The sequence below is a fragment of the Petromyzon marinus genome, chromosome 21, assembly GCF_048934315.1.
Source record: "Petromyzon marinus isolate PM22_M1 ecotype Great Lakes invasive population chromosome 21, UKy_Petmar_22M1.pri1.0, whole genome shotgun sequence".
NCBI classification, from domain to species: domain Eukaryota; kingdom Metazoa; phylum Chordata; class Hyperoartia; order Petromyzontiformes; family Petromyzontidae; genus Petromyzon; species Petromyzon marinus.
The window spans coordinates 7,160,704-7,186,683 of record NC_133687.1 but is presented as its reverse complement, the minus strand read 5'-3'; the positions used below and the strand labels follow the sequence as shown (position 1 = coordinate 7,186,683).

Genomic DNA, 25,980 nt, shown 5'->3' with positions numbered 1-25,980 from the left:
GGGTCGCCTGATCGGGACCCAGCAGCCATCGAGGGCAGAGGCGAGGACGAGGAGGACAACTCGCGTTGCGCGACTGCTGCTACTACTGCTACTACTACTGCTATTGCTGCTACTACTGCTGCTACTACTGCTGCTACTACTGTTGCTGCTCCTGTTGCTACTACTGTTGCTGCTGCTGCCACTACTGCTGCTACTACTGCTGTTGCTGCTCCTGTTGCTACTACTGTTGCTGCTGCTGCTACTACTACTCCTGCTCCTGTTGCTACTACTGCTGCTACTACTGCTCCTGCTACTACTACTGCTGCTACTACTGCTGCTGCTACTACTGCTGCTCCTGTTGCTACTACTGCTGCTGCTCCTGGTAATACTGCTGCTGCTACTGTTGCTACTACTACTGCTGCTACTCCTATTGCTGCTACTACTGCTACTACTGCTGTTACTACTGTTGCTGCTACTACTGCTGCTACTACTGCTCCTGCTACTACTATTGCTGCTACTACTGCTACTACTGCTGCTACTACTGTTGCTGCTCCTGTTGCTACTACTGCTGCTGCTACTACTACTGCTGCTCCTGTTGCTACTACTGCTGCTGCTGCTCCTGCTACTACTGCTGCTACTATTGCTGCTACTACTGCTGCTGCTACTACTCCTGCTACTACTGTTGCTGCTCCTGTTGCTACTACTGCTGCTCCTGCTACTACTGCTGCTCCTGTTGCTACTGATCTAGTTTGTTGTCCTCTCCCCACACCTCCGATTAGCACGGTTGGCTACGCACGGTGCGAAAGAAGTTCAACGCACGCGCATTGATATTGCTGCTGCTGCTTCTGCGGCTGCTACTTTTAGTGCTCCTTCGACTGTTGCTGTTGATGCTCCTGCTGCGTCCGCTGCTGCTTCTGCTGTTACCGCTTCTTCTTATTCTACTGTTGATACTGCTGCTATTGCTGCGTATTTTGCTGCTGCTGGTTCTGACTGCTGCTGCTCCTGCGTCTTCAGCTGCTGCGGCTGCGTCTTCTGCTGCTGCGGCTGCGTCTTCTGCTGCTGCTGGTTCTTACTGCTTGCTGCTACGTCTTCTGCTGCTGGTTCTTACTGCTGCTGCTCCTGCGTCTTCTGCTGCTGCTGCTGCTGCTACGTCTTCTGCTGCTGGTGGTTCTTACTGCTTGCTGCTGCTGCGCTCGATGTCCCGACGCAACAAGAGACTCGAGAGCACGGACACCCCTCCGTGCAGCGCCCTGCGTCACGGACAACACGAGGGTGATCGCCTCCCCCTTCCTCACTCGCCGCTGCATCTGTCTGGAAGGGAGGCGACACGACGCGCCCGCCCATGCCACCGCGTTCTCGCGGGGGGCCACGGGGCCACGGGCCCACGGGGCCGCGGGGCCACACGCGCTCTGCTCATGAGACACCGAACCGGTAAACAAAACACCGGTTCCTAGGGGGATTTGCTTTGTGTCGGACCACGTGATCCTCGAACAGTGCGGCGATAAAGAAGGCCACGTGTTAAATTTCGATTTAAAGCTTTCGTGACTGCAAGGATTCATCTTCTACCCTAGGCCACGTGTTGCTGATGGGACGCGTAGCGAATGTTGCTCGTTTGGGTTATTACGCGGGAGAGATATGAACGTGGGAAGGAGTCGGATTGCCAGGCCATGTTGGTAATGAACAACCATACTTCACCACTCTGGTCAATGCGGGGAAGAGGGGCGGTACCTGATTTATTCGTCTCATTATTATTAAAGTGAAATTGTGTTATTGAGGTCCATGGCTGTTTCCGTGTGTGGTGGTCTGGAATACATCGCGCGCCGCACCAGGGCACTCACGCAGGCAATAAAACACGCGGTGGGGGGGGGGGAGCGAGAAATTCTCGTGAAGTTTTAGGAGGTTAAAGAAAAATCCTGCGGCGAGCTGCCCGGGTGGTGCAGGGTGGTGCAGGGTGGTCCCAGGGTGGTGCCAGGGTGGTGCAGGGTGGTGCAGGGTGGTGCAGGGCGGTGCAGGGTGGTGCAGGGTGGTGCAGGGTGGTGCAGGGTGGTCCCAGGGTGGTGCAGGGTGGTGCAGAGTGGTGCAGGGTGGTGCAGGGTGGTGCCAGGGTGGTGCAGGGTGGTGCAGAGTGGTGCAGGGTGGTGCAGGGTGGTGCCAGGGTGGTGCAGGGTGGTGCAGGGTGGTGCAGGGCGGTGCAGGGTGGTGCAGGGTGGTGCCAGGGTGGTGCAGGGTGGTGCCAGGGTGGTGCAGGGTGGTGCAGGGTGGTGCAGGGTGGTGCAGGGCGGTGCAGGGTGGTGCAGGGTGGTGCCAGGGTGGTGCAGGGTGGTGCAGGGTGGTGCAGGGCGGTGCAGGGTGGTGCAGGGTGGTGCAGGGTGGTGCAGGGTGGTCCCAGGGTGGTGCAGGGTGGTGCAGAGTGGTGCAGGGTGGTGCAGGGTGGTGCCAGGGTGGTGCAGGGTGGTGCAGAGTGGTGCAGGGTGGTGCAGGGTGGTGCCAGGGTGGTGCAGAGTGGTGCAGGGTGGTGCAGGGTGGTGCAGGGCGGTGCAGGGTGGTGCAGGGTGGTGCCAGGGTGGTGCAGGGTGGTGCCAGGGTGGTGCAGGGTGGTGCAGGGTGGTGCAGGGTGGTGCCAGGGTGGTGCAGGGTGGTGCCAGGGTGGTGCAGGGTGGTGCCAGGGTGGTGCAGGGTGGTGCAGGGTGGTCCTAGGGTGGTGCAGGGTGGTGCAGGGTGGTGCAGGGTGGTCCCAGGGTGGTGCAGGGTGGTGCAGGGTGGTCCCAGGGTGGTGCCAGGGTGGTGCAGGGTGGTGCAGGGTGGTGCCAGGGTGGTGCAGGGTGGTGCAGGGCGGTGCAGGGTGGTGCAGGGTGGTGCCAGGGTGGTGCAGGGTGGTGCAGGGCGGTGCAGGGTGGTGCAGGGTGGTGCCAGGGTGGTGCAGGGTGGTGCCAGGGTGGTGCAGGGTGGTGCAGGGCGGTGCAGGGTGGTGCAGGGTGGTGCCAGGGTGGTGCAGGGTGGTGCCAGGGTGGTGCAGGGTGGTGCAGGGTGGTGCAGGGTGGTGCCAGGGTGGTGCAGGGTGGTGCCAGGGTGGTGCAGGGTGGTGCCAGGGTGGTGCAGGGTGGTGCAGGGTGGTCCCAGGGTGGTGCAGGGTGGTGCAGGGTGGTGCAGGGTGGTCCCAGGGTGGTGCAGGGTGGTGCAGGGTGGTCCCAGGGTGGTGCCAGGGTGGTGCAGGGTGGTGCAGGGTGGTGCAGGGTGGTGCCAGGGTGGTGCAGGGTGGTGCAGGGCGGTGCAGGGTGGTGCAGGGTGGTGCCAGGGTGGTGCAGGGTGGTGCAGGGCGGTGCAGGGTGGTGCAGGGTGGTGCCAGGGTGGTGCAGGGTGGTGCCAGGGTGGTGCAGGGTGGTGCAGGGCGGTGCAGGGTGGTGCAGGGTGGTGCCAGGGTGGTGCAGGGTGGTGCCAGGGTGGTGCAGGGTGGTGCAGGGCGGTGCAGGGTGGTGCAGGGCGGTGCAGGGTGGTGCAGGGTGGTGCCAGGGTGGTGCAGGGTGGTGCAGGGCGGTGCAGGGTGGTGCAGGGTGGTGCCAGGGTGGTGCAGGGTGGTGCAGGGCGGTGCAGGGTGGTGCAGGGTGGTGCCAGGGTGGTGCAGGGTGGTGCAGGGTGGTGCAGAGTGGTGCAGGGCGGTGCAGGGTGGTGCCAGGGTGGTGCAGGGTGGTGCCAGGGTGGTGCAGGGTGGTGCCAGGGTGGTGCCAGAGTGGTGCAGGGTGGTGCCAGGGTGGTGCAGGGTGGTGCCAGGGTGGTGCAGGGTGGTGCCAGGCGCCCTGTGTGGTGAACACGAGAGACTGGCGCCTTCAGAAGAGCCGCGGGGGGGTGCCGAGGCCCCTGGCAGCAGAGGAGACTCCCAGGGCGCGTGGACGGCTGCGTTGGGGCTGAGCGGAGGAACGCGCAGCCGGTCACCCCCCTCTACCCCAGATGACTCCCCCAGATCACCCCCCCCCAAGATCACCCCTTCCCCCTAGATCATCCCTCCCCCCCAGATCACCCCCCCCCTCCCAGATCACCCCCCTAGATCACCCCCCCCCAGATCACCCCCCTAGATCACCCCTCCTCCCTAGATCACCCCCTCAGATCACCCCCTAGATCACCCCTCCCCCCTAGATCACCCCTCCCCCTTAGATCACCCCCCTAGATCACTCCTCCCCCCTAGATCACCCCTCCCCCCTAGATCACCCCTCCCCCCTAGATCACCCCCCTAGATCACCCCCCTAGATCACCCCCCTAGATCACCCCTCCTCCCTAGATCACCCCTCCCCCAAGGTGGGTGTGGGGGTGCCTGGCCGGGTGCTGTGATGCCGCTGGAAGGAAGCTCCATTTAGAGGTCGCAATGGCGCGAAGCATTCGGCTGGTGGCCGTGGTTGTGACGGCGGTGGTGACGGTCTCTGCACAGGCCTGCAGAGGCGTGGTTGAGCTGTGGGGGTCTGTGGTGACCACCCCCACCCCCCCCCCCGTACGAGCCACCAGCCAGCTCAGGGCAACCTGCGGCTCTTTAAGTCCAGTTTACCATGGGGGTCCAGTTTACCATGGGAGTCCAGTTTACCACGGGAGTCCAGTTTACCATGGAAGTCCAGTTCACCATGGAAGTCCAGTTCACCATGGGAGTCCAGTTCACCATGGGAGTCCAGTTCACCATGGAAGTCCAGTTTACCATGGGAGTCCAGTTTACCATTAAAGTCCAGTTCACCATGGGGGTCCAGTTTACCATGGGGGTCCAGTTCACCATGGGGGTCCAGTTCACCATGGGGGTCCAGTTTACCATGGGAGTCCAGTTTACCATGGGAGTCCAGTTTACCATTAAAGTCCAGTTCACCATGGAAGTCCAGTTCACCATGGAAGTCCAGTTTACCATGGAAGTCCAGTTTACCATGGGAGTCCAGTTCACCATGGAAGTCTAGTTCACCATGGGAGTCCAGTTCACCATGGAAGTTCAGTTTACCATGGGAGTCCAGTTCACCATGGGGGTCCAGTTTACCATGGGGGTCCAATGTGGCATGGGAGTCCAGTTTACTATGGAAGTCCAGAACACCATGGAAGTCCAGTTTACCATTGGAGTCCAGTTTACCATGGGAGTACAATTTACTATTGGGGTTCCAATTTACCATGGGAGTCCAATTCACCATAGGCAGGGGTCGGCAACCTGCGGCTCCGGAGCCACGTGCGGTGGCTCTTTAAGAACTGCCCCGTGACGTTGTGTTAAAGGGATGACGTTGTGTGTTAAGGGGATGACGTGTTAAAGGGATGACGTTGTGTGTTAAGGGGATGACGTTGTGTGTTAAAGAGATGTCGTTGTGTGTTAAAGGGATGACGTTGTGTGTTAAAGTGATGTCGTTGTGTGTTAAAGGGATGACGTGTGTTAAAGGGATGTCGTTGTGTGTTAAAGGGATGATGTTGTGTGTTAAAGGGATGATGTGTGTTAAAGTGATGTCGTTGTGTGTTAAAGGGATGACGTTGTGTGTTAAAGGGATGACGTTGTGTGTTAAGGGGATGACGTTGTGTGTTAAAGAGATGTCGTTGTGTGTTAAAGGGATGACGTTGTGTGTTAAAGGGATGACGTGTGTTAAAGTGATGTCGTTGTGTGTTAAAGGGATGTCGTTGTGTGTTAAAGGGGTGACGTTGTGTGTTAAAGTGATGTTGTTGTGTATTAAAGGGATGACGTTGTGTGTTAAAGGGATGTCGTTGTGTGTTAGAGTGATGACGTTGTGTGTTAAAGGGATGACGTTGTGTGTTAAAGGGATGACGTTGTGTGTTAAAGGGATGACGTTGTGTGTTAAAGGGATGACGTTGTGTGTTAAAGTGATGTCGTTGTGTATTAAAGGGATGACGTGTGTTAAAGGGATGACGTTGTGTGTTAAAGGGATATCGTTGTGTGTTAAAGGGATGTCGTCTCGCCCTCACCACACGGTACGTCGAGGCACTTTGAAATAGCGAGCTTCTTTTTTTTACCGAACTCGAAGAAAATGGCTCTTCTTGTTGTGTTCGTTACCGACCCCCTAAGTCCTGTGTTGTGTAAGTCCTGTGTTGTGCAAGTCCTGTGGTGTGTAAGTCCTGTGTTGTGCAAGTCCTGTGGTGTGTAAGTCCTGTGTTGTGTCAGTCCTGTGTTGTGTAAGTCCTGTGTTGTGTAAGTCCTGTGTTGTGTAAGTTCTGTGTTGTGTAAGTCCTGTGTTGTGTCAGTCCTGTGTTGTGTAAGTCCTGTGTTGTGTAAGTCCTGTGTTGTGTAAGTCCTGTGTTGTGTCAGTCCTGTGTTGTGTCAGTCCTGTGTTGTGTAAATCCTGTGTTGTGTAAGTTCTGTGTTGTGTAAGTTCTGTGTTGTACAAGTCACGTGTTGTATAAGTCCTGTGTGTTGTGTAAGTCCCGTGTTGTGTAAATCCTGTGTTGTGTAAATCCTGTGTTGTATAAATCCTGTGTTGTATAAATCCTGTGTTGTGTAAGTCCTCCCCTGCTGGTCCATAGCCTCTCTGCTGACAAGACTCTTGCAGTAGGTACCTCGAAGGGATGCCAGCGGGTACTTTGAGTGGCACGAGAAACTTTTGTTTGTATTTTGCCAGGTAAGGCCCCACTCTGAGCTGCTATATAGTAGCTGTGCTTTTTTTCAGAAGCGACCTGGTCATCACAAATGATAGCTCAACGAAAGTGGCTTATCATCATCAAGTGGAAATGTATAGCAGCCAAATACTCTAAAACGAGTGATGTTTATTCTAAATGTGTAGGGAAAACCGGAGGACCCAGAGACAAATCCACGCGACCACGGGGAGAGAGAGAGATAGACACAAACTCCAAATATACAGCAGCAGGCGTCATGGTTGGGATCGAAATCACGACCTCCTGTATACCAGTTAACATTTCGTAGCCACCGCGATAATGATCAGAGAGAGAGACGCAAACTCCAAATATACAGCAGGCGTCAGAGTCGGGATCGAACCCACGACCTCCTGTACACCAGGCGAGGTAGTTAACATCTCAACACCACCGTGATGATGATGATGATGAGAGAGAGAGAGACACGCAAACTACAAATATACAGCAGGCGTCAGAGTCGGGATCGAACCCACGACCTCCTGTACACTAGGCAAGGTAGTTAACATCTCAACACCATCGTGATGATGATGAGAGAGAGACACGCAAACTCCAAATATACAGCAGGCGTCAGAGTCAGGATCGAACCCGCGACCTCCTGTACACCAGGCGAGGTAGTTAACATCTCAACACCACCGTGATGATGATGATGAGAGAGAGAGACACCCAAACTCCAAATATACAGCAGCAGGCGTCAGAGTCGGGATCGAACCCACGACCTCCTGTACACCAGGCGAGGTAGTTAACATCTCAACACCACCGTGATGATGATGAGAGAGAGAGAGACACGCAAACTCCAAATATACAGCAGCAGGCGTCAGAGTCGGGATCGAACCCACGACCTCCTGTACACCAGGCGAGGTAGTTAACATCTCAACACCACCGTGGTGCCACTTCTCGCAAAGGAAGAGGGTAAGGCGAAATGGTTGCATGATACTTCGGCCGTAAAGAGAGAAAAAAACCGAGATAATATTTTCTTATCTTAATGACATTTATATAGCACCTTTACTAAGGCGCTTCACAGAAAATAGTTCAATGCACATGACGACCACAGAATGGAAACAAAGTGACGGAATGTTCGGCGGACACCTAACGTGCTATCTGCCCGCCCCCCCCCACCATGGATCACGATGATCAGGGCCGGATTCAGATTGTGTAGGCCCCCTGGGCTCCAGGAACTGTGAGGCCCACAGTAATATTTTGAAAAGGAAAACAAAGTTAAAGAAAAATAAAATGCACGTTTTACAAGGCTAACAACAAATACAAGTTCAGCATTCACAAATGCAAAAACTTTTCACTTCATCTCTGGAGGCCTCTCCAGCTGGCGCTGGTTCCTGAGCTGCAGCCCCCTAAAGCCCCCGTGCCTTAACCCGGCCCTGATCACGATGATGATGATGAGGATCACGATGATGATTGCGCACTACCGTTCGTCCCCCCCCCCACCCCCCCTTGCCTGGAGGCGGGAGAGTGGCCAGGCTAATCATTCCCGGCTAACGACATCCACGTGTCTCAGGCCACAAAATGTTGTTTAAAACGGCCACGTTCCAATTCGGTTGTAAGGAGAAGGAATTCACGACCACTCGGACTTGAGGCATTGACACTTGCCACTGTGTCCGATCCAAGACCCTCTCCCCAACTTATATATATTTTTTTCGTGGATTGGACGATGTTATTCACCTGGAGTCGAATCCACGTGCTGCTGTCTGTCAATCTCGGTGCGCTTCCGAGCGGTGTTACCTTGATGTCGCTCAGCGTCTCTGCACACTCTTCAGCTTTTGATCAATTGCCTTTTCATCAGCGCACGCGTCTGATATGTGTCATAGCAGAAACTCAAATTCAACTATAAACTAAACTACGTATATTTTTAATTTTAGCAGGTAAGGCACACTGAGTCGTATAGCTCTCTCTGATTTAAAAAAAAAACGCATTTAGAAGCGACCTGACCACAAAATGCTAGCACAGAGCAATTTAATCAACACTTTTATCGCTTAAGAAGAGGTTCAGCACGGCGTGGTGTCGTTTGCTGCTGTTGTTGTAACTTGCTGACCCGCCCCCACTGGACATGTGCGAAACGAAGAGCTTCATGGATCATCGGATTCCTCTTGCAGAAGAAGTCTAAATAAAGATTCTGACTCGGCGCGTTGGTAAAACATTCACGTCCCCTTTGCTCGGAGTATTGAGGAGCTGCTGCTGCTGCTTCGCGGTGTTAAGTTGGTGTGGGTGCTGTTTGTTGTTGCTGCCTGGAACAATCTTGATAAAAAAAAAACTAATCTATTAATACTTAGTGACTTGCTTACCATTTTACTCTACTTTCGGCACTCCCATCGTGTTTTTTTTCTTAGCTGCTGCTGTTGCTGTCACTTGCTGACCCCACCCCCCGTGCCCCCCTACTGGCCATCTGTGAAACGAAGAGCTTCATGGCTCATCGGATTTCCTCCCCCTGCAAGTAGGCGGAGTCCGGATAAAGATTCTGATTCTTGAACAGGGACGCCGCGCCGCTACTGCCACCTGCTGGTGACCGCGTGCCACAGACATCAGAGGTCAAGTTGAAGTCGTGGACGTGCAACGGCACTGCTGGGACTGAGCATTGACGCGGCGCGGAGACGGCGATGGGCAATTCCGCGTTTCTATGACGGGGGCAAGTACATCGGCATTGAGGGCAATCGCTGAGTGAGGTTTAAAGGGTGGGAGATATGGTGATGGAACTGTTCTATAATCATGAACTCACCGTACGTGCATCCAGTTGCGGAGTGGGGTGTGTCACGGGGTGAAGTGGGAGGTCACGGGGCCGAGTGGGAGGTCACGGGCGGAGTGGGAGGTCACGGGGGCCAGAGTGGGCGGGGCACTCACCACCGTTGGTGGTCACGGTGGCCGGAGTGGGCGGGGCACTCACGACCGTTGGTGGTCACGGTGGCCGAGTGGGCGGGGCACTCACCGCCGTTGGTGGTCACGGGGGCCGGAGTGGGCGGGGTACTCACGACCGTTGGTGGTCACGGTGGCCGAGTGGGCGGGGCACTCACGACCGTTGGTGGTCACGGTGGCCGGAGTGGGCGGGGCACTCACGACCGTTGGTGGTCACGGTGGCCGAGTGGGCGGGGCACTCACCGCCGTTGGTGGTCACGGGGGCCGGAGTGGGCGTGGCACTCACCACCGTTGGTGGTCACGGGGCTCGCCAGGCGTGAGGGCTTGACATGGAGGCTGCAGGGCCTCTTCTGGGCTCGCTGTCCGGCAGGGTGCGGGTGAGCCTCCTCCTCCACCCCCCACCGCGTACCGCTTCGCAGCCCCAACCCCCGGGGTGGGGGCCCTTGAAGCGACGATTTATGAACGCCACCACCAACCACCATCACCAACCACCACCACTAACCATCACCAACCACCATCACCAACCACCACCACTAACCATCACAACCAACCACCACCAACCGACCACCACCACCACCAACCACCAGCAATCACCACAAACAACCACCACCAACCACCATCACCAACCACCACCACTAACCATCACCAACCACCAGCACCAACCACCACCACTAACCATCACAACCAACCACCATCACCAACCACCATCACCAACCACCACCACTAACCATAACAACCAACCACCATCACCAACCACCATCACCAACCACCATCACCAACCACCATCACCAACCACCACCACCAACCAACCACCATCACCAACCACCACCACTAACCATCACAACCGACCACCACCAACTGACCACCATCACCAACCACCACCACCAACCAACCAAGTACCACCACCCACCACCACCACCGTCTCTCCTATTCACTGACCGCGGTGTGCATTGCGGCTCTCTGGTAATGTGTTTTTTTTAATTTATTTTCAAAATCCGATCAAGAAAATGTCTCTTATTGTTATGTTGCTCGCCGGTCGCGCTGTTCCGGCACTGCAACTCTGAGTGTGTGTGTGAGAGTGTGTGTGTGAGGGTGTGTGAGGGTGTGTGAGTGTGTGTGAGGGTGTGTGTGTGTGATGTTTAAGTTTAAGTCGTAGATTCGTGGTAATTAATTGAAGGTGGAGGGGTTACCAGCCCCTCGCACCCGTCCAGAGCCCCCGTTTAGCCCGTGGTGGTACAGTAGGGGGCACAGGTGGTGCATCATCCAGTCATCTCAGTCATCTCAGTCAGTCGACCCGTGGCACCACCTGGGTCTGCCCCGTGACCTCCTGCCAGCGGGCGTTCGACACTTCACGTGGCCTCAGGGTGCACATAGCCTGGCACAAGCGTCGTGGTGACGTCACCGCCACTTCGTGGCGAATGGCGGTTGTTGTGTGTGTGAGAGCGTGTGTGTGTGAGAGTGTGTGAGTGTGTGTGTGAGGGTGTGTGAGTGTGTGTGGGTGTGTGAGAGTGTGTGAGTGTGTGTGAGAGCGTGTGAGTGTGTGTGACAGCGTGTGTGTGTGAGGGTGCGTGGGTGTGTGGGATGGGGCCTAACCATCAGCACCACCAAAACTAAGCACCTGCCTGGGTATTTTGTACCATCGGACACTCCACCCCCACAACTCCCAATCGGTGATGGGGCAGTTGTGGAGAGAGTGGAGAGTTTCCCATACCTGGGCAGTGTGCTTATGACCGACTCCAGTTTAACAGCAGAGGTCTCACTCCGAATCAGTCGAGCGGCAATATCTTTTCATCGGTTGCGTAACGCTGTGTGGAAGCTACCTGGTCTGTCGCTCCGCACGAAGCTTCAGGTCTTCTCGGCCACGGTCATTCCCTCCCTTCTCTACGCTTGCGGAACGTGGACCCCCCTAATGGAACATCTTCGCAGGTTAGAAACATTTTGGCTGGCCTGCCTACGATCCATCATGGGTTGAACCAGGCTGGATTGTGTGAGGAGCTCACAAATCCTTGAAAGATCTGGGCAAGGTCCCATCGGTGAGCTCCTCTGGCGGGCAAGGCTGCGTTGGCTGGATCATGTAGCCCGCATGCCCAGCCACCGCATGCCGAAACAGCTTTTGTTCGGCCGGATCGAGGGGGCTAAACGGGCGCGGCACAGGCTAGAGAAGAGATGGAGTGATGTGGTACAGGATGACGTGGAGCTGAGTGGACTTGCCGCATTCTTCGGGGGGCTGTCTCGCTGCAACGCCACTTTGCAGAGTCGTGGGGCTCGTTGGGTGCTGAATTTTTCGAGCCGCGTGAAGGCGAGCGGGGGGAGTTAGTGGCGGGCGAGTTCAAGGCGAGGGTGAGTGCACGCGAGTTGGGAGTGTCGCGTTCAGAGAGTTGTCGCTTTCACAGTATCACGTTCAAAGCGTCACGCTCAAAGTGTCACGTGAAAAGTGTCACGTTCAGAAATGTCACGTTCAAAGTGTCGCGTTCAAAGTGTCACGCTCAAAGTGTCACGTTCAAAGTGTCACGTTCAAGTTGTCACGTTCAAATTGTCACGTTCAGAAATGTCACGTTCAAAGTGTCACGTTCAAAGTGTCACGTTCAGTGCCACGTTCAAATTGTCACGTTCAAAACGTCACGTTCAAATTGTCACGTTCAAGGCGTCACGTTCAATAGTGTCGTCACGTTCAAAGTGTCACGTTCAAAGTGTCACGTTCAGTGTCACGTTCAAAGCGTCACGTTCAAAGTGTCACGTTCAAAGCGTCACGTTCAAAGTGTCACGTTCAAAGTGTCACGTTCAAAGCGTCACGTTCAATAGTGTCGTCACGTTCAAAGTGTCACGTTCAGTGTCACGTTCAGTGTCACGTTCAAAGCATCACGTTCAAAGTGTCACGTTCAAAGTGTCACGTTCAAAGTGTCGCGTTCAAAGTGTCACGTTCAGTGTGACGTGCAAAGTGTCACGTTCAGTGTCACGTTCAAATTGTCACGTTCAAAGTGTCACGTTCAAAGCGTCACGCTCAAAGTGTCACGTTCAAAGTGTCACGTTAACAGTATCACGTTCAAAGCGTCACGTTCACAGTATCACGTTCAAAGCGTCACGCTCAAAGTGTCACGTGCAAAGTGTCACGTTCAGTGTCACGTTAAACGCGTCACGTTCAAAGTGTCACGTTTAGTGTCACGTTCAAGGTGTCACGCTCAAAGCGTCACGTTCAAAGCATCACGCTCAAAGCGTCACGTTCAAAGTGTCACGCTCAAAGCGTCACGTTCAAAGTGTCACGTTCAGTGTCACGTTCAAAGTGTCACGCTCAAAGCGTCACGTTCAATAGTGTCGTCACGTTCAAAGTGTCGAGTTCAGAGTGTCACGTGTGGACAATATTGGTCGCGAAGGCCTGCGTGTTAAACGGTCGCGTTTTGTTCAACCGAGTGAGAGAACCTTCAGAGGCCATCACCAGGATGCACTAGTGAGTCTCGTGGTGCGAGAGTTGACAGGGAGGCGTTAGTCTGCCAAGTAGGGGGGGCCCATGGTTGCTACTGTTCCATCATCGTCGTCGTCGTCGCGTTCCACGGGTGCAGACAGACCCCGCAGGTGACTCCTCGCAGGAGGTGTATGTTTGGTGTTTGGACATCTGAACACCTGCTGTTTTATTGCCAGAAAGGCTAAGACCTACTGTTATACGTACAAATAAAACTAAACCATCCCCATCCTACCAGTCAAAGCCCACCGAGGCATTAACTTTAATTTTTCACGAATCTCCTCATGTCGTCGTCGTCGTCCTCAAGCCGTTCTCTGCGAGGCCTTCCTCTCTTTCCGCTTCCTTCCATTTTTCCGATCAACAACAACAACGACGACAACGACTCTTTACATTTTCCCTCTTGTTGTCCATCCGACGCAATGTGTCGAAGCGGTGCCAGTTTCCTTCTCGGCGCTGCCCCGCGTCATCGTGTCGCGTCGCCCGCCGCTCTGCATTATCCCAAGCCGGGTCGATTGATGTCGTGGCTGCAAATTTCGGAATTCGGCGAGCAAAAAAAACAAACCCAAACAAACGTGGACGCTCGCGCTGCCGGGCACACGCAGAGCGGCGCGCTCGTGCGAACGACGTCGGGCGGCGGGGGGGCGAACTTCAGCGAGCACCGCGAGGCGAAGAGGGCGGCGCCTGATGCCAACTCACGGCTCGTTTGACACGCAGCAGGAGGCTTTTCGCGAGCGATATCGTCCGTGGCACAGCGGGTTCTTTTTTTGGGTTAGGTCGCGCGAACATGTGAATGTGTCGTTAAACCCGCCAACCACCCGACACGGGCAATGTGGCTGTCGCCCGATGAAGCTTAGGGGCAATTACAGGCGAAACGTCGTCCCCCAACGCACAAGCGGCGTGCTGTACCGGTGACGCATTGGGCCACGTTCTGTTTACGTGACACTAAACCTCACTAGTTGGCCGTGTCGGGTGGTGGCGGGTTTAACGACGACACATTTATATATTTTCGCGACCTAACTAAAAAAACCCAACTCTATTATAACTACGGATATTTGCATGCTAAGTGATAACCAGGGCGGCCACTGGATTTAGAACCACGAACCTCTCTGCGACAAGCGGCGAACGTGCTGCCGCCGGGACGCGTCACCGCCACACGTCGCTCTGTGCGTGTGTTACCGAGTTGAGTGTGTGTGTGTCAGTGTGTGTGTGTCAGTGTGTGTGTGTCAGTGTGTGTGTCACGTTATGGGGAGCGATAGTGTATCCGTTAGCGCGCTGCGCTATGAACCTGGCGACCCGGGTTCGATTCCCGCTCACGGCCAACACCAGTGACGATTATCTGAACCGGTACCCGGGCCTCCCCTAGGTCGACTCAGCCTCAAATGAGTACCTGGTGCGGTGTGTAAACATTGCCACTGGGGAGACAAAGGCGGTCGGGCGTGGTGCTGGCCACCCACCCCCTTGTGTACCGTTCCGGCCTTCATAGGTGCTCGCTAACAGCACTTGCCCCTACAGTCTGTTAAGGCTATATGGGGGATCTTTGTCTTTATCTTTGTCACTGAGCGTGGGTTCTAATCCCGCTCACGGCACAACACCAGTGACGACTATCTGAACCGGTCGTGGGCCTCCCCTACGTCGACTCAGCCTCAAATGCTTACCTGGTGTAATGTGTAAACATCGCCACTGGGGAGACAAATGTGGTCCGGCATGGTGTTGGCCACCCACCCCCTCGTTTGCCGTTCCAGCCTTGATAGGTGCTCGCTAACAGCACTTGTCCCAATAGTCTGCTAAGGCTATACGGGAATCGTTATCTTTGTGTCGCACAGTAGGGGGCACAGGTGGTGCATCAGCCAGTCATCTCAGTCAGTCAACCGATGGCACCTGGGGTCTGTCCCGTGACCTGCCAGCGGGCATTCGACACTTCACGCGGCCTTAAAGTGCACTTAGCCTGGCACCGTGGTGACGTCACCGCCACTTTGTGATTGTATATTGTCACTGAATGTGGGGAGCAGTGGCGGTAGCCACTGCGAACCCGGCGACCCGAGTTCGATTCCCGCTCACGGTCAATAGCAGTGACGATTATCTGAACCGGTCCTGGACCTCCCCTAAGTCGACTCAGCCTCGAATGAGTACCCGGTGCGATGCGTAAACATCGCCACTGGGGAGACAAAGACGGCCGAGCGTGTTGCTGGTCACCCACCTCTCCGCCGTGTGCCATGCCAGCCTTGCTAGGTGCTACTCGCTAATAGCACTTGCCCCAACAGTCTGTTAAGGCTATATATGGGTGGTCTTTGTCTTTGTGTGTCAGTGCGAGTGTCACTGAGCGTGGGGAGCGGCAGTGTAGCGGTTAGCGCACTGCACTACGAAACCTGGTGACCCGAGTTCGATTCCCGCTCATTGCACAGTGACGATTATCTGAACTGGTCGTGGGCCTTCCCTAGGTACTCAAATGACTACCTGGTTGCGGCGTGTAAACATCGTCACTGGAGAGACAAAGGCGGCCGGGCGTGTTGCTGACCACCCATCTCCCCGTCGTGCGCCGTGCCGGCCTTCATAGGTGCTCGCTAACAGCACTTGTCCCAACAGTCTGTTAAGGCTATATGGGAATCTTTGTCTTTCGTGTGACCGCTGCAGGAGATGGAGAATACCATCCACCTGATGAAGCATGACATCGACCAGGCGATGCAGATGAACCTCAGCAATGATCTTACAAAGCAGCAGCACCACCACCTCCGCCATGGGCACGTGCACAGGTATGACGGACGCTAACAACCTTTTGTCGGTTCAGTGACCCGTCCGTCACACCTAGATATGCGTGCATATATATTCGATAAAATATAGTCAAACAGTAAATTAATACACTGGAATGAACGAGTGAATAATAAATCAATCGATGTGTTGTCCTACATTATATTTCTTCACTATTTTTATTTTATTTTTTCATTTAATACTGTGCGGTACAAACCACGACATTGTTTTCATTATAAATTGTCTTTGTTTGCAGTACGAATGGTCAGTTACGAAGTGTGTTTATGGTGTGAAATGGCGAATTACGAAAGACTGGGTACTAACGTTAGAAGTTATTCAACATGCGAAGCTAAAATATCCGTAACGACGCTCCGAGAACGCGTCCCCTTTGTACGTCGAGGTTATTGCTGTCACGCTCTTCGCTGGCCGGCAAGGGTGAACGCGTACTTTACGTAACCGAATCAGTTCCGGCGCAATTTATTTTAAAATCCTAACGCATTTTAGTTTCCCGTCTTGCCAAAATTGCAACTTCCTCACTCGCGTGCGGCGCGTCGCTCCTCCACAGCGAGGATGACGAGTACCCTGGCTGGGATTCTTCCGGATCGGACGAAGGAGGCACAAAGGGTGCACGCGATACCGAAAACCTGGTAAGGACTCGCACCAAAGTTAAAGATCGCCCGTGCGTAGCCACAACAGGCGAGCAGCACCGATGAAGGCCGGAACGGCAAACCAGGGGGTGGGTTGCCAGTACCACGCCCGGCCGCCTTTGTCTCCCCGGTGGCGATGTTTTTACACACCGCACCAGGTGCTCGTTTGAGGCTGAGTCGATCGAGGGGAGGCCCCAGACCAGTTCAGATAATTTAATCGTCGCTGGTGTTGGCCGTGAGCGGGAATCGAACTCGGGTCGCCGGTTTCGTAGGGCAGCACGCCAACCGCTATGCTACCGCACCAAAAGCAAAGATCCCCCGTATAGCCTGTAACAGACTGTTGGGGCAAGCGCTTTTAGTGAGCACTTATGATGGCCGGTATGGCACACGAGAGGGGTGGGTGGTGAACACCACGCCCGGCCGCCTTTGTCCCCCTAGTGGCGATGTTTACAAACCGCACCAGGTACTCATTTAACGATGAGTCGACCTAGGGGAGGCCCGGAAACCGGTTCAGATAACCATCACCGGTGTTGGCCGTGAGCGGGAATCAAACTCGGGTGGGCCGGGATCGTAGCGCAGCGCGCTAACTTTTACGCTACCACAACACACGCACACACACACCAATAGGTAAGCAAATCTGATTGATGCGTCATTTGTAAGTTTGGTCGGTCTTCTCGAGTTAAATTCTATTTTCTTTAACCTTCTTGAAGACTCAGGGTGATCGGTGCGAGCGCTCATTTGCTAACCGCGACCCGGTTCACCGAAATGGCGAAGAGCAAAAAAAAACAAAACCACCGTCGCGTTCACAAAATCGTCGCGCTCCCTCTACCCTCGGGCACCTGGGAATGACGCAAGTTGCTGGGAAGTCGATGGGGCATTGGGCGATTTGGGGGGGGGGGGGCGCCCGTTACGAATGCCAGCCTTGTGCGTCGGTATGTCCGGTCGTTCATTGTCCGCGTCGCTGCCTTTGGCGATGTTGCACGCACGGACCGTCCCACAGTCAGGCGAAACGTGAAAGTGTTCCATTTTGTCTCCGTGACAGTGAAAAAAAAATGCACTGCAGGGACTCCTCTACTTACGGACACTCGACTTACGAACTTTCAGAGACACGAACGAAGCTGTCCCCGTATGTCCAGTTGCCTGTTTGTACCGAGAGTCGTAAGTTCAACCGCCGCGCAATAGACGGCGGTGGTGCCATCTACATCTACAGAACGTGAAGAACCAGTGGCATCTACATGTACAGAACGTGAATAACCAGTGGCATCTACATCTACAGAACGTGAAGAACCAGTGCCATCTACATCCGCAGAACGTGAAAAACCAGTGGCATCTACATCTCCAGAACGTGAAGAACCAGTGGCATCTACATCTACAGAACGTGAAGAACCAGTGGCATCTACATCTACAGAACGTGAAGAACCAGTGGCATCTACAGCTGCAGAACGTGAAGAACCAGTGGCATCTACACCTACGTAACGTGAAGAACCAGTGGCATCTACATCTACAGGAGATTAGACAACTTTTAAAGCCATTCCCCGTGTTTAATGTACACGCCGTACAACACGTTTGGACTTACGAACAGTACCTTTGGAACCTAACTCGTTCATAAGCAGAGAGACTCTGTAGAGTTTTTAATGCACCCGACCTGTTATGTTAATTTATACAGTGAACAGTGACCCATAGCCACTGTATCCAGTACATTTAGGGGTTTTTTTCCCCCCATAAAGAAATCGGCAATCAGCAAAATGTTGCCCAGCCATTGATTTACTTCTTAATTTCATTTTCACCAAGCGAGGCCCCAGAAGCGACCCGGCCATCGCCAACGATAGCGCGGCGGAGTGGCTCATCGTCGTGTGGACATTACAGTAAAATTTAAACGCACGTTTCTAAGTCTGTACACTGCCGGGTGGGTGGGGGGGATCATGGTATCGGTTTCCCAACTTAGTTATGGGCTAATGACATTTCACGGTAATGTGGGGGGGGGGGGGGTGGAATGCGTGCTTGATCAGTAATTGAACTGTGCGAAATAACTTGGGGGGGGGGAGGGAAAAAAACAATCATCACTCTTTGGACAATTCGCTGTTTAGAGCGGCGGTTCTTAACCTTTACTGCAGCCTTTTGGTTCTCGGTCGTCAAACATTTCGACAATGTTAATAAACACGTAGGGGTTTGCTGAAACAAAGCGAGTTGTAACTTACGTTGCCCCCGTGCGTAATTTTTGTGCTCTCGATGATTTACCTTCTCAAAAGAAGACATCTGTCCGTGTCTCGCCACCCCCCCCCCCCCCAGAAAGGGCATCTCGCACCCCCAGGGGGTGGCGTGATGCACCCCCAGGTTAAGAAGAACCACTGGGGTAGTGTATAGCGTAGTTTATAGTGTAGTGTATAGTAGTGTATAGTGATGTCGTGTTTAGTAGTGTATAGTGTCGTGTACAGTAGTGTAGTGCATAGTGCAGTGTATGATAGTGTAGTGCATGGTAGTGTAGTGTATAGCGTACTGTATAGTAGTGGTGTAGTGTATAGTGTAGTGTATAGTAGTATAGTGTGTATAGTGTAGTGTATAGTAGTATAGTGTAGTGTATAGTAGTGGTGTAGTGTATAGTGTAGTGTATAGTAGTGTAGTGTATAGCGTAGTGTATAGTAGTAGTGTAGTGTATAGCGTAGTGTATAGTAGTGGTGTAGTGTATAGTGTAGTGTATAGTAGGGTATAGTGTAGAGCAGTAGTTCTCAACCTTTACCACAGCCTAGCACCGTTTTGGTTCTCACTTGTAAAAAAAAACATGTATAATGTTAATAAACACATAGGGGTTTCATGAAACAAAGTAAGTTGTAACTTACGTCGCCCGTGCTTAATTTGTGTTTTCGATGATTTGCCTTCTAAAAAAAAAAATCTGGCCGCGTCTCGCCACCCTCGAGAAAGGGCATCTCGCACCCCCAGGGGTGGCGTGCACCCCCAGGTTAAGAAGAAGAACCACTGCTTTAGAGCTAACCGTCTTCGTGTTTTATTCTCCGTCTTGAGCGTGCGAGTGTCTCTTCGATGTGTCAGTGCGGCGCACGTTTAACCCCGTGCCCCCGTCGCCGCAGGCCGGCGCTCGTCTGCAAGAGGAACCGTGCAAGTGGCGGTATTTGATCCCCGACTCGGAGTCGGTCTGCACCAGCGACGGCTGCTACATCCAAGTCGGCCACAGCCACGCCGCCTTCTCGCTGCCCAAAGGCACCTGCGGCGATTTCCACGGCCTCCTGCCGCAGGACCTCAGCTCTGGCTTGCTGGGCTCCGACCTCAGGGAAAGCCAGCTGAACGTCATCCCGTCGCAGTCGAGCCACGGCGAGAGCGAGTCCCGAGAATTCCTGCGTCAGGATCTCGGCGCCAGCTCACTGGATTGCAACGTTGGCCTCGCGTTCTCCGGCACCGTTCTGGCCAACGAGTCGACTCCCGGCGGTCCGCGGCCGACCGGCGCATCGGCGTGCCGCGGCCACCACCGCCTCCACTGCCTCCGCCACCACGTTCACCCCCACCAAGGTTCACGGGCGTCTCGACAGCAGCAGCAGCGGCGGCGGCGGCGGCCTCGGTGGAGCGTGTCACGCGAGCTCGCCTGCTCGCGGACGCTCGGCACCGGCGGCCAAATCGGCCACCGAGAGGAGTTGGCCCAGTTTGGCCGTCGGAGGGCCGCTCCGCCGACGCGCTCCGCCACCGACAGCGATTCCTGTGGCGAGCTCGCCTCGAGCGACTCGGCGGATTCCAGCGCCGGGCGCCGGTCAGGCACCGGCGCACCGCTGCGTTTTTGCTCCGGAGGCGCCGGCCGCTCGATCCGCGCCATCGTCAGCAGGGGCAGGCAAACAACCGGGGCCGCGGTGCGCTTGCTGATGTCCCTGGGCGCTTTCGACTTCGCGAACGGCCTCACGGTCGCCAGCCTTTGCTTCTTGGTCACGCTCACGCTGTGCCTCGCGTACCTGTGGCTCATCTCCAGCCACGCGGTGTCTTGCGTCCACGTGAAGAGCTTTGGGAAGGCGGTGGCGTGTTCGGGCCCGGTGCCAGTGTAAAGAGCGAGGCGTGAGCGCAGGAGAAGTGCGGGTGCTCGAGTTGCGAGCGACGATTGTACGCGCTTACGGAGGGCGGAGGAATGGTTGGAGTCGCAAGATGGCATTTTCAAGCGCGACGGGGCAAGGATTTGTGATTGCTGGATTTAATTGCAAATAAACATTTGGGAACGGTGGCTAAATGCAGTCTTCTGCAGTCTCTGTGACTTTTCTAAACGCAGTTTATTGTTAAATTTAATTCCACGGCAACTCGGGGAAAATGCGTGCATCATCGGTAATTGAAGCGTTCAAAATAACAATAGAGGGCTGTACATTACGAACTTAACGATTTTGACAGTGCATGCCGAGTTAACGTCCTAACACCTCCTGTTTTATTGCCAGAAAGGGTAAATATTTGTTACACTTTGATACTGGCAAAAAACGTCCCATTTTGTAGCTGTTCACACCGAGCTATGAAAGTCCTGATAGTGGCATTGTACTGGTACTGTTCGCCTTTTGGCGTTCTCTGGTCTGACACTGGTAGCGAGACTGGGCCATAAAGAACAAGGCTGTCTCTCGTGTCGGCCAATCAGTTTCAAAGACCATGCCATATATCACTATCAGAGCATATTTGTCTGCATGTTCACCACAAGAACCGTGTGTGGTTAATGCACTACTTGATTCCTTGCAAAAGGTTTATATTTGGTGCATGAACATCTTGACACCTGTTTTTATTGCCAGAAAGGGTAAAAGCTATTCTTATTTTTTCAAACAAATGCGATTTTTTGCGAGTTACAGACCAAAAAAAAAAACGCAACCCCTGTTGTTAAACATAGTGCAGAACAGAATCGAGTTAGCTCACGAGATATATACATGTGTATGCATCGAATCAATGTTTTGTCCTCACTTTCATGGGTTCAACGAACTCCACCAGCCCACCAGAAGCCAACGCGGTAAACTGCAGTGCAAAGAAAGGAAAACAAATATACACACACATTTTACATTGAATCCAATGCCCTTTGTCTTTCGGTCAACAAAAGCTAAGGCATGCTCATCTTGATTTGAAGCTTTCGTGACTAGCAGGAATCCGTACTCTTTGGTTCTTTCGGTAAAGTCACGACGTTTCGATCGCAACACGCAAGCAATCGTCATCAGGTGGGACAACCACAGCGAGAACACTGCTGAAACTGCTGAAGCTCAGCAGTTTGTTCTTGCTGTGGTTGTCCCACCTGATGACGATTGCTTGTGTTGCGATCGAAACGTCGTGATCTATTATTATTTTTTCTACCTACGTGACTTTACCGAAAGAACCAAAGACTAAGGCATGCTGTAATGTTATTTGATATTCATTATTGATGAAAACGTTATACCGGGATCATCCCTCGAGATGGAACTTTGTTAGTTGACGGTATCCAGGGAGTCGAGTGACACGCAGCACACGCATAAGGACAAATATCGCCCGTATAGCCTGAACAGACTGTTGGGGCAAGTGCTGTTAGCGAACAACTATGAAGGTTGACACGGCACACGACGGGGGTGGGTGGCTAGCACCACGCCCGGCCGCATTTGTCTCCCCAGTGGCGATGTTTACACACCGCGCTAGGTACTAGTTTTGAGGCTGAGTCGACCTAAGGGAGTCCCAGGACCGGTACAGATAATCGTCACTGGCGTTAGCCGTGAGCGGGAATCGAACTCAGGTCGCCGGGTTCGTAGCGCAGCGTAGCGCTAACCGCTACACCACCGCTCCTCACATAAAACACCTAACGGACACGTCTACACACACACTTTCAAATATACAACACGTGCAGTTTAGTAGGTTATACAATGCCATATACATTTCGTGTGAAGAACGGGCTGAAGTCTATGGCGTGGGGCTAATGGCACGCTGGGGCCGTCCATAAATGACGTCACGCACCTGGGGGGGGGGGGGTCAGACATTTGTGACGATGTGTGACGAGGGGGGGGGGCGGTGAGAAATGTGACGTCACATCAAAATGCGCAACTTTAAATAAATATAGACAACACGTTCTACTTAATTAAATAGACTTTTTAATAAATGTTTTCTCCTACAACATCAGAGTGCAGCGCCACATTAAATACGCACTACAATGACAATAGTTTAAAGCGATTTGAAGCGTGTTTTTTTGTGGGGGGGGGGGGCAGAGCTTTGTGACGTCATATTTGAGGGGGTGTCTGACTTTTTGTGACGCCGTGTGACGAGGGGGTCAAAAATCGTCCAAAATCGCGTGACGTCATTTATGGACGGCCCCTAGGACATTCACCGTTGCGTTTCCCCCGGCAAATTGGTACACGTTTTATCGACCCCACCATCACCGAGGCAGGGATGATGGGTCGAGTGAACCCCTCAACTAGGGGTTTGAATTCGCAATCCTCCAAGTTCGAGCCACTCGTTCCACCGCCACCTGGACGACTCAACTCGAAACAGGATTGTACGGGGTGGTGGTCCAGATGACCTGTGACCCCCCCTCCCTTCCCCCAATTAACTGACCGCTAACATTTTAATAAATCCTACTATATAAAAAAATATCAAATTGTAGACAATTAATCGGGGGTCATACGATATCTGCACCACCCGGTACCCCGAAATAACCCCCCACGCCACCTCATTTAGTGGGCTCGTCTTGATTCGTGTGGTTGATGTTGATGAAGAGCAGGGGGTGGGGAACCTTTTTTCTGCCAATATGCCATTCGGATATTTATAAAACGTCATTCGCGGTGCCATACAAAATTATTAACTTACAAATTAGCCTTGTTATAATCGGTCAAACATTTAATTAACTCGCCTCCCTAATGCGACGGGCTGGAACTGCTTATCTTTGGCGAGGCGTGTGATGGATGTTAGCCGGTATTGATGATGTTAGCTGGTATTGATGATGTTAGCTGGTATTGATGATGTTAGCCGGCTATTGATGATGTTAGCCGGGTATTGATGATGTTAGCTGGTATTGATGATGTTAGCTGGTATTGACGATGTTAGCTGGTATTGATGATGTTAGCTGGTATTGATGATGTTAGCTGGTATTGATGATGTTAGCTGGTATTGACGATGTTAGCTGGTATTGGTGATGTTAGCTGGTATTGACGATGTTAGCTGGTATTGATGTTAGCTAGTATTGATGATGTTAGCTGGTATTGATGATGTTAGCTGGTATTGATGATGTTAGCTAGTATTGATGATGTTAGCTGGTATTGACGATGTTAGCTGGCTATTGACGATGTTAGCTGGTATTGATGATGTTAGCTGGTATTGATGATGTTAGCTGGTATTGACGATGTTAGCTGGTATTGACGTTGTTAGCTGGTATTGATGATGTTAGCTGGTATTGATGATGTTAGCTGGTATTGACGATGTTAGCTAGTATTGATGATGTTAGCTGGTATTGATGATGTTAGCTTGTATTGATGATGTTAGCTGGTATTGATGATGTTAGCTGGTATTGACGATGTTAGCTGGTATTGATGATGTTAGCTGGTATTGATGATGTTAGCTAGTATTGATGATGTTAGCTGGTATTGACGATGTTAGCCGGCTATTGATGATGTTAGCTGGTATTGACGATGTTAGCTGGTATTGACGATGTTAGCTAGTATTGATGATGTTAGCTGGTATTGACGATGTTAGCTGGTATTGATGTTGTTAGCTGGTATTGATGATGTTAGCTGGTATTGACGATGTTAGCTGGTATTGACGATGTTAGCTGGTATTGATGATGTTAGCTGGTATTGATGATGTTAGCTGGCTATTGACGATGTTAGCTTGTATTGATGATGTTAGCTGGTGTTGATGATGTTAGCTGGTATTGATGATGTTAGCTGGTATTGACGATGTTAGTTGGTATTGATGATGTTAGCTGGTATTGACGATGTTAGCCGGCTATTGATGATGTTAGCTGGTATTGATGATGTTAGCTGGTATTGATGATGTTAGCTGGTGTTGATGATGTTAGCTGGTATTGACGATGTTAGCTGGTATTGATGATGTTAGCTGGTATTGACGATGTTAGCTGGTATTGATGATGTTAGCTGGTATTGATGATGTTAGCTGGTATTGACGATGTTAGCTGGCTATTGACGATGTTAGCTTGTATTGATGATGTTAGCTGGTATTGATGATGTTAGCTGGTATTGGCGATGTTAGCTGGTATTGACGATGTTAGCTGGTATTGATGATGTTAGCTGGTATTGATGATGTTAGCTGGTATTGATGATGTTAGCTGGTATTGACGATGTTAGCTGGTATTGACGATGTTAGCTGGTATTGATGATGTTAGCTGGTATTGATGATGTTAGCTAGTATTGATGATGTTAGCTGGTGTTGATGATGTTAGCTAGTATTGATAATGTTAGCCGGCTATTGACGATGTTGCTTGCTACTCGCAACTGCTTAATTCCAGGTTTGCTCACCTAAATTTGTTGAATTTCGAGTCCCGCCTGCGGGTTGCCTTGGCAGGGCCAGAGACCCAAATGATTTCGTGGGCCTCACACGGCCCGCGGGCCGGCCGTTCCCCTACCCGTGATGTAGAGCAACAGCGACAATTTTTCATTCTCGTGGCTAAGGCAGACAAAGCGGCGTCAGGCGCAGGGGGGTAGTGTATCATCGCTGTAATTTGAGTTCATGAGTGCAGTATTTTCTAAAATCTGATTGAACCGTAATGAAACTATATATTTTTTTACCAGGTAAAGTCCCACTGAGCTTGACACAGAAGCTCTTTTTCAGAAGCGACCTGGATACCACAAACGATAGCTCAACGAAGTGGGCTTATCACGTGGACATTTATATCAGCCACAATGATGTAAACGCGTGTTTCTAAATGTGGAGAGAAAACCCCGGAGGAGCTGGAGGAAAAAAATTCACGCTACCACGCGGAGAGAGAGACACCGCAAACTTGAATTTGGAGCTTTCGTGACTGCAGGAATTATTCTTTGTTTTTTTTGGTAAAGTCACGTAGAAATAATAAAATAACATAATAGTGTACACTAAAATAACATAATAGTGTACACTATTATGTTATTTTGTTATTTCTACGTACACAATAGTGTACACTAGTACACTATAGTGTAGTACACTATAGTGTAGTACACTATAGTGTAAATAACATAATAGTGTACACTAGTACACTATAGTGTACTAGTGTACACTATTATGTTATTTTATTATTTCTACGTAAATTTACCGAAAAAAAACAAAGAATAAGACACCGCAAACTCCAAATATACAGCAGCAGGTGTCAGGGTCGGGATCGAACCCACGGCCTCCTGCATCAGGGGCTGTCCATAAATGACGTCACGCACCTGGGGGGGAGGGGGTCAGACATTTGTGACGATGTGTGACGAGGGGGGGGGGTGAGAAATGTGACGTCACATCAAAATGCGCAACTTTAAATAAATATAGACAACACGTTCTACTTAATTAGACTTTTTAATGTTTTCTCCTACAACATCAGAGTGCAGCGCCACAGTAAATACGCACTACAATGACGATAGTTTAAAGCGATTTGAAGGATTTTTTTATTTTTTGGGGGGGGGGGCAGAGCTTTGTGACGTCATATTTGAGGGGGGGTCTGACTTTTTGTGACGCCGTGTGACGAGGTGGGGGGGGGTCAAAAATCTTCCAAAATCGCGTGACGTCATTTATGGACGGCCCCTAACA

General features: G+C 52.4%; 1 protein-coding gene across 2 annotated transcripts; it reads left to right on the top strand.

Annotated features, from left to right (window-relative positions):
• The first annotated feature begins 9,689 nt into the window (after nucleotides 1–9,689).
• Nucleotides 9,690–20,506, top strand: LOC116944448 (uncharacterized). Of its 2 annotated transcripts, none has more exons than XM_076068486.1 (4): nucleotides 9,690–9,815; nucleotides 15,533–15,651; nucleotides 16,212–16,293; nucleotides 19,377–20,506. In XM_076068486.1, exons 1-4 carry the CDS (start codon nucleotides 9,774–9,776, stop codon nucleotides 20,331–20,333), a joined length of 1,200 nt encoding a protein of 399 aa, XP_075924601.1. In that variant the 5' UTR covers nucleotides 9,690–9,773; the 3' UTR covers nucleotides 20,334–20,506. The 2 variants fall into 2 exon arrangements, with proteins under 2 accessions (XP_075924601.1, XP_032813958.2); XM_032958067.2 differs by having other exon boundaries at nucleotides 9,691–9,821.
• The last annotated feature ends 5,474 nt before the right edge of the window (nucleotides 20,507–25,980 follow it).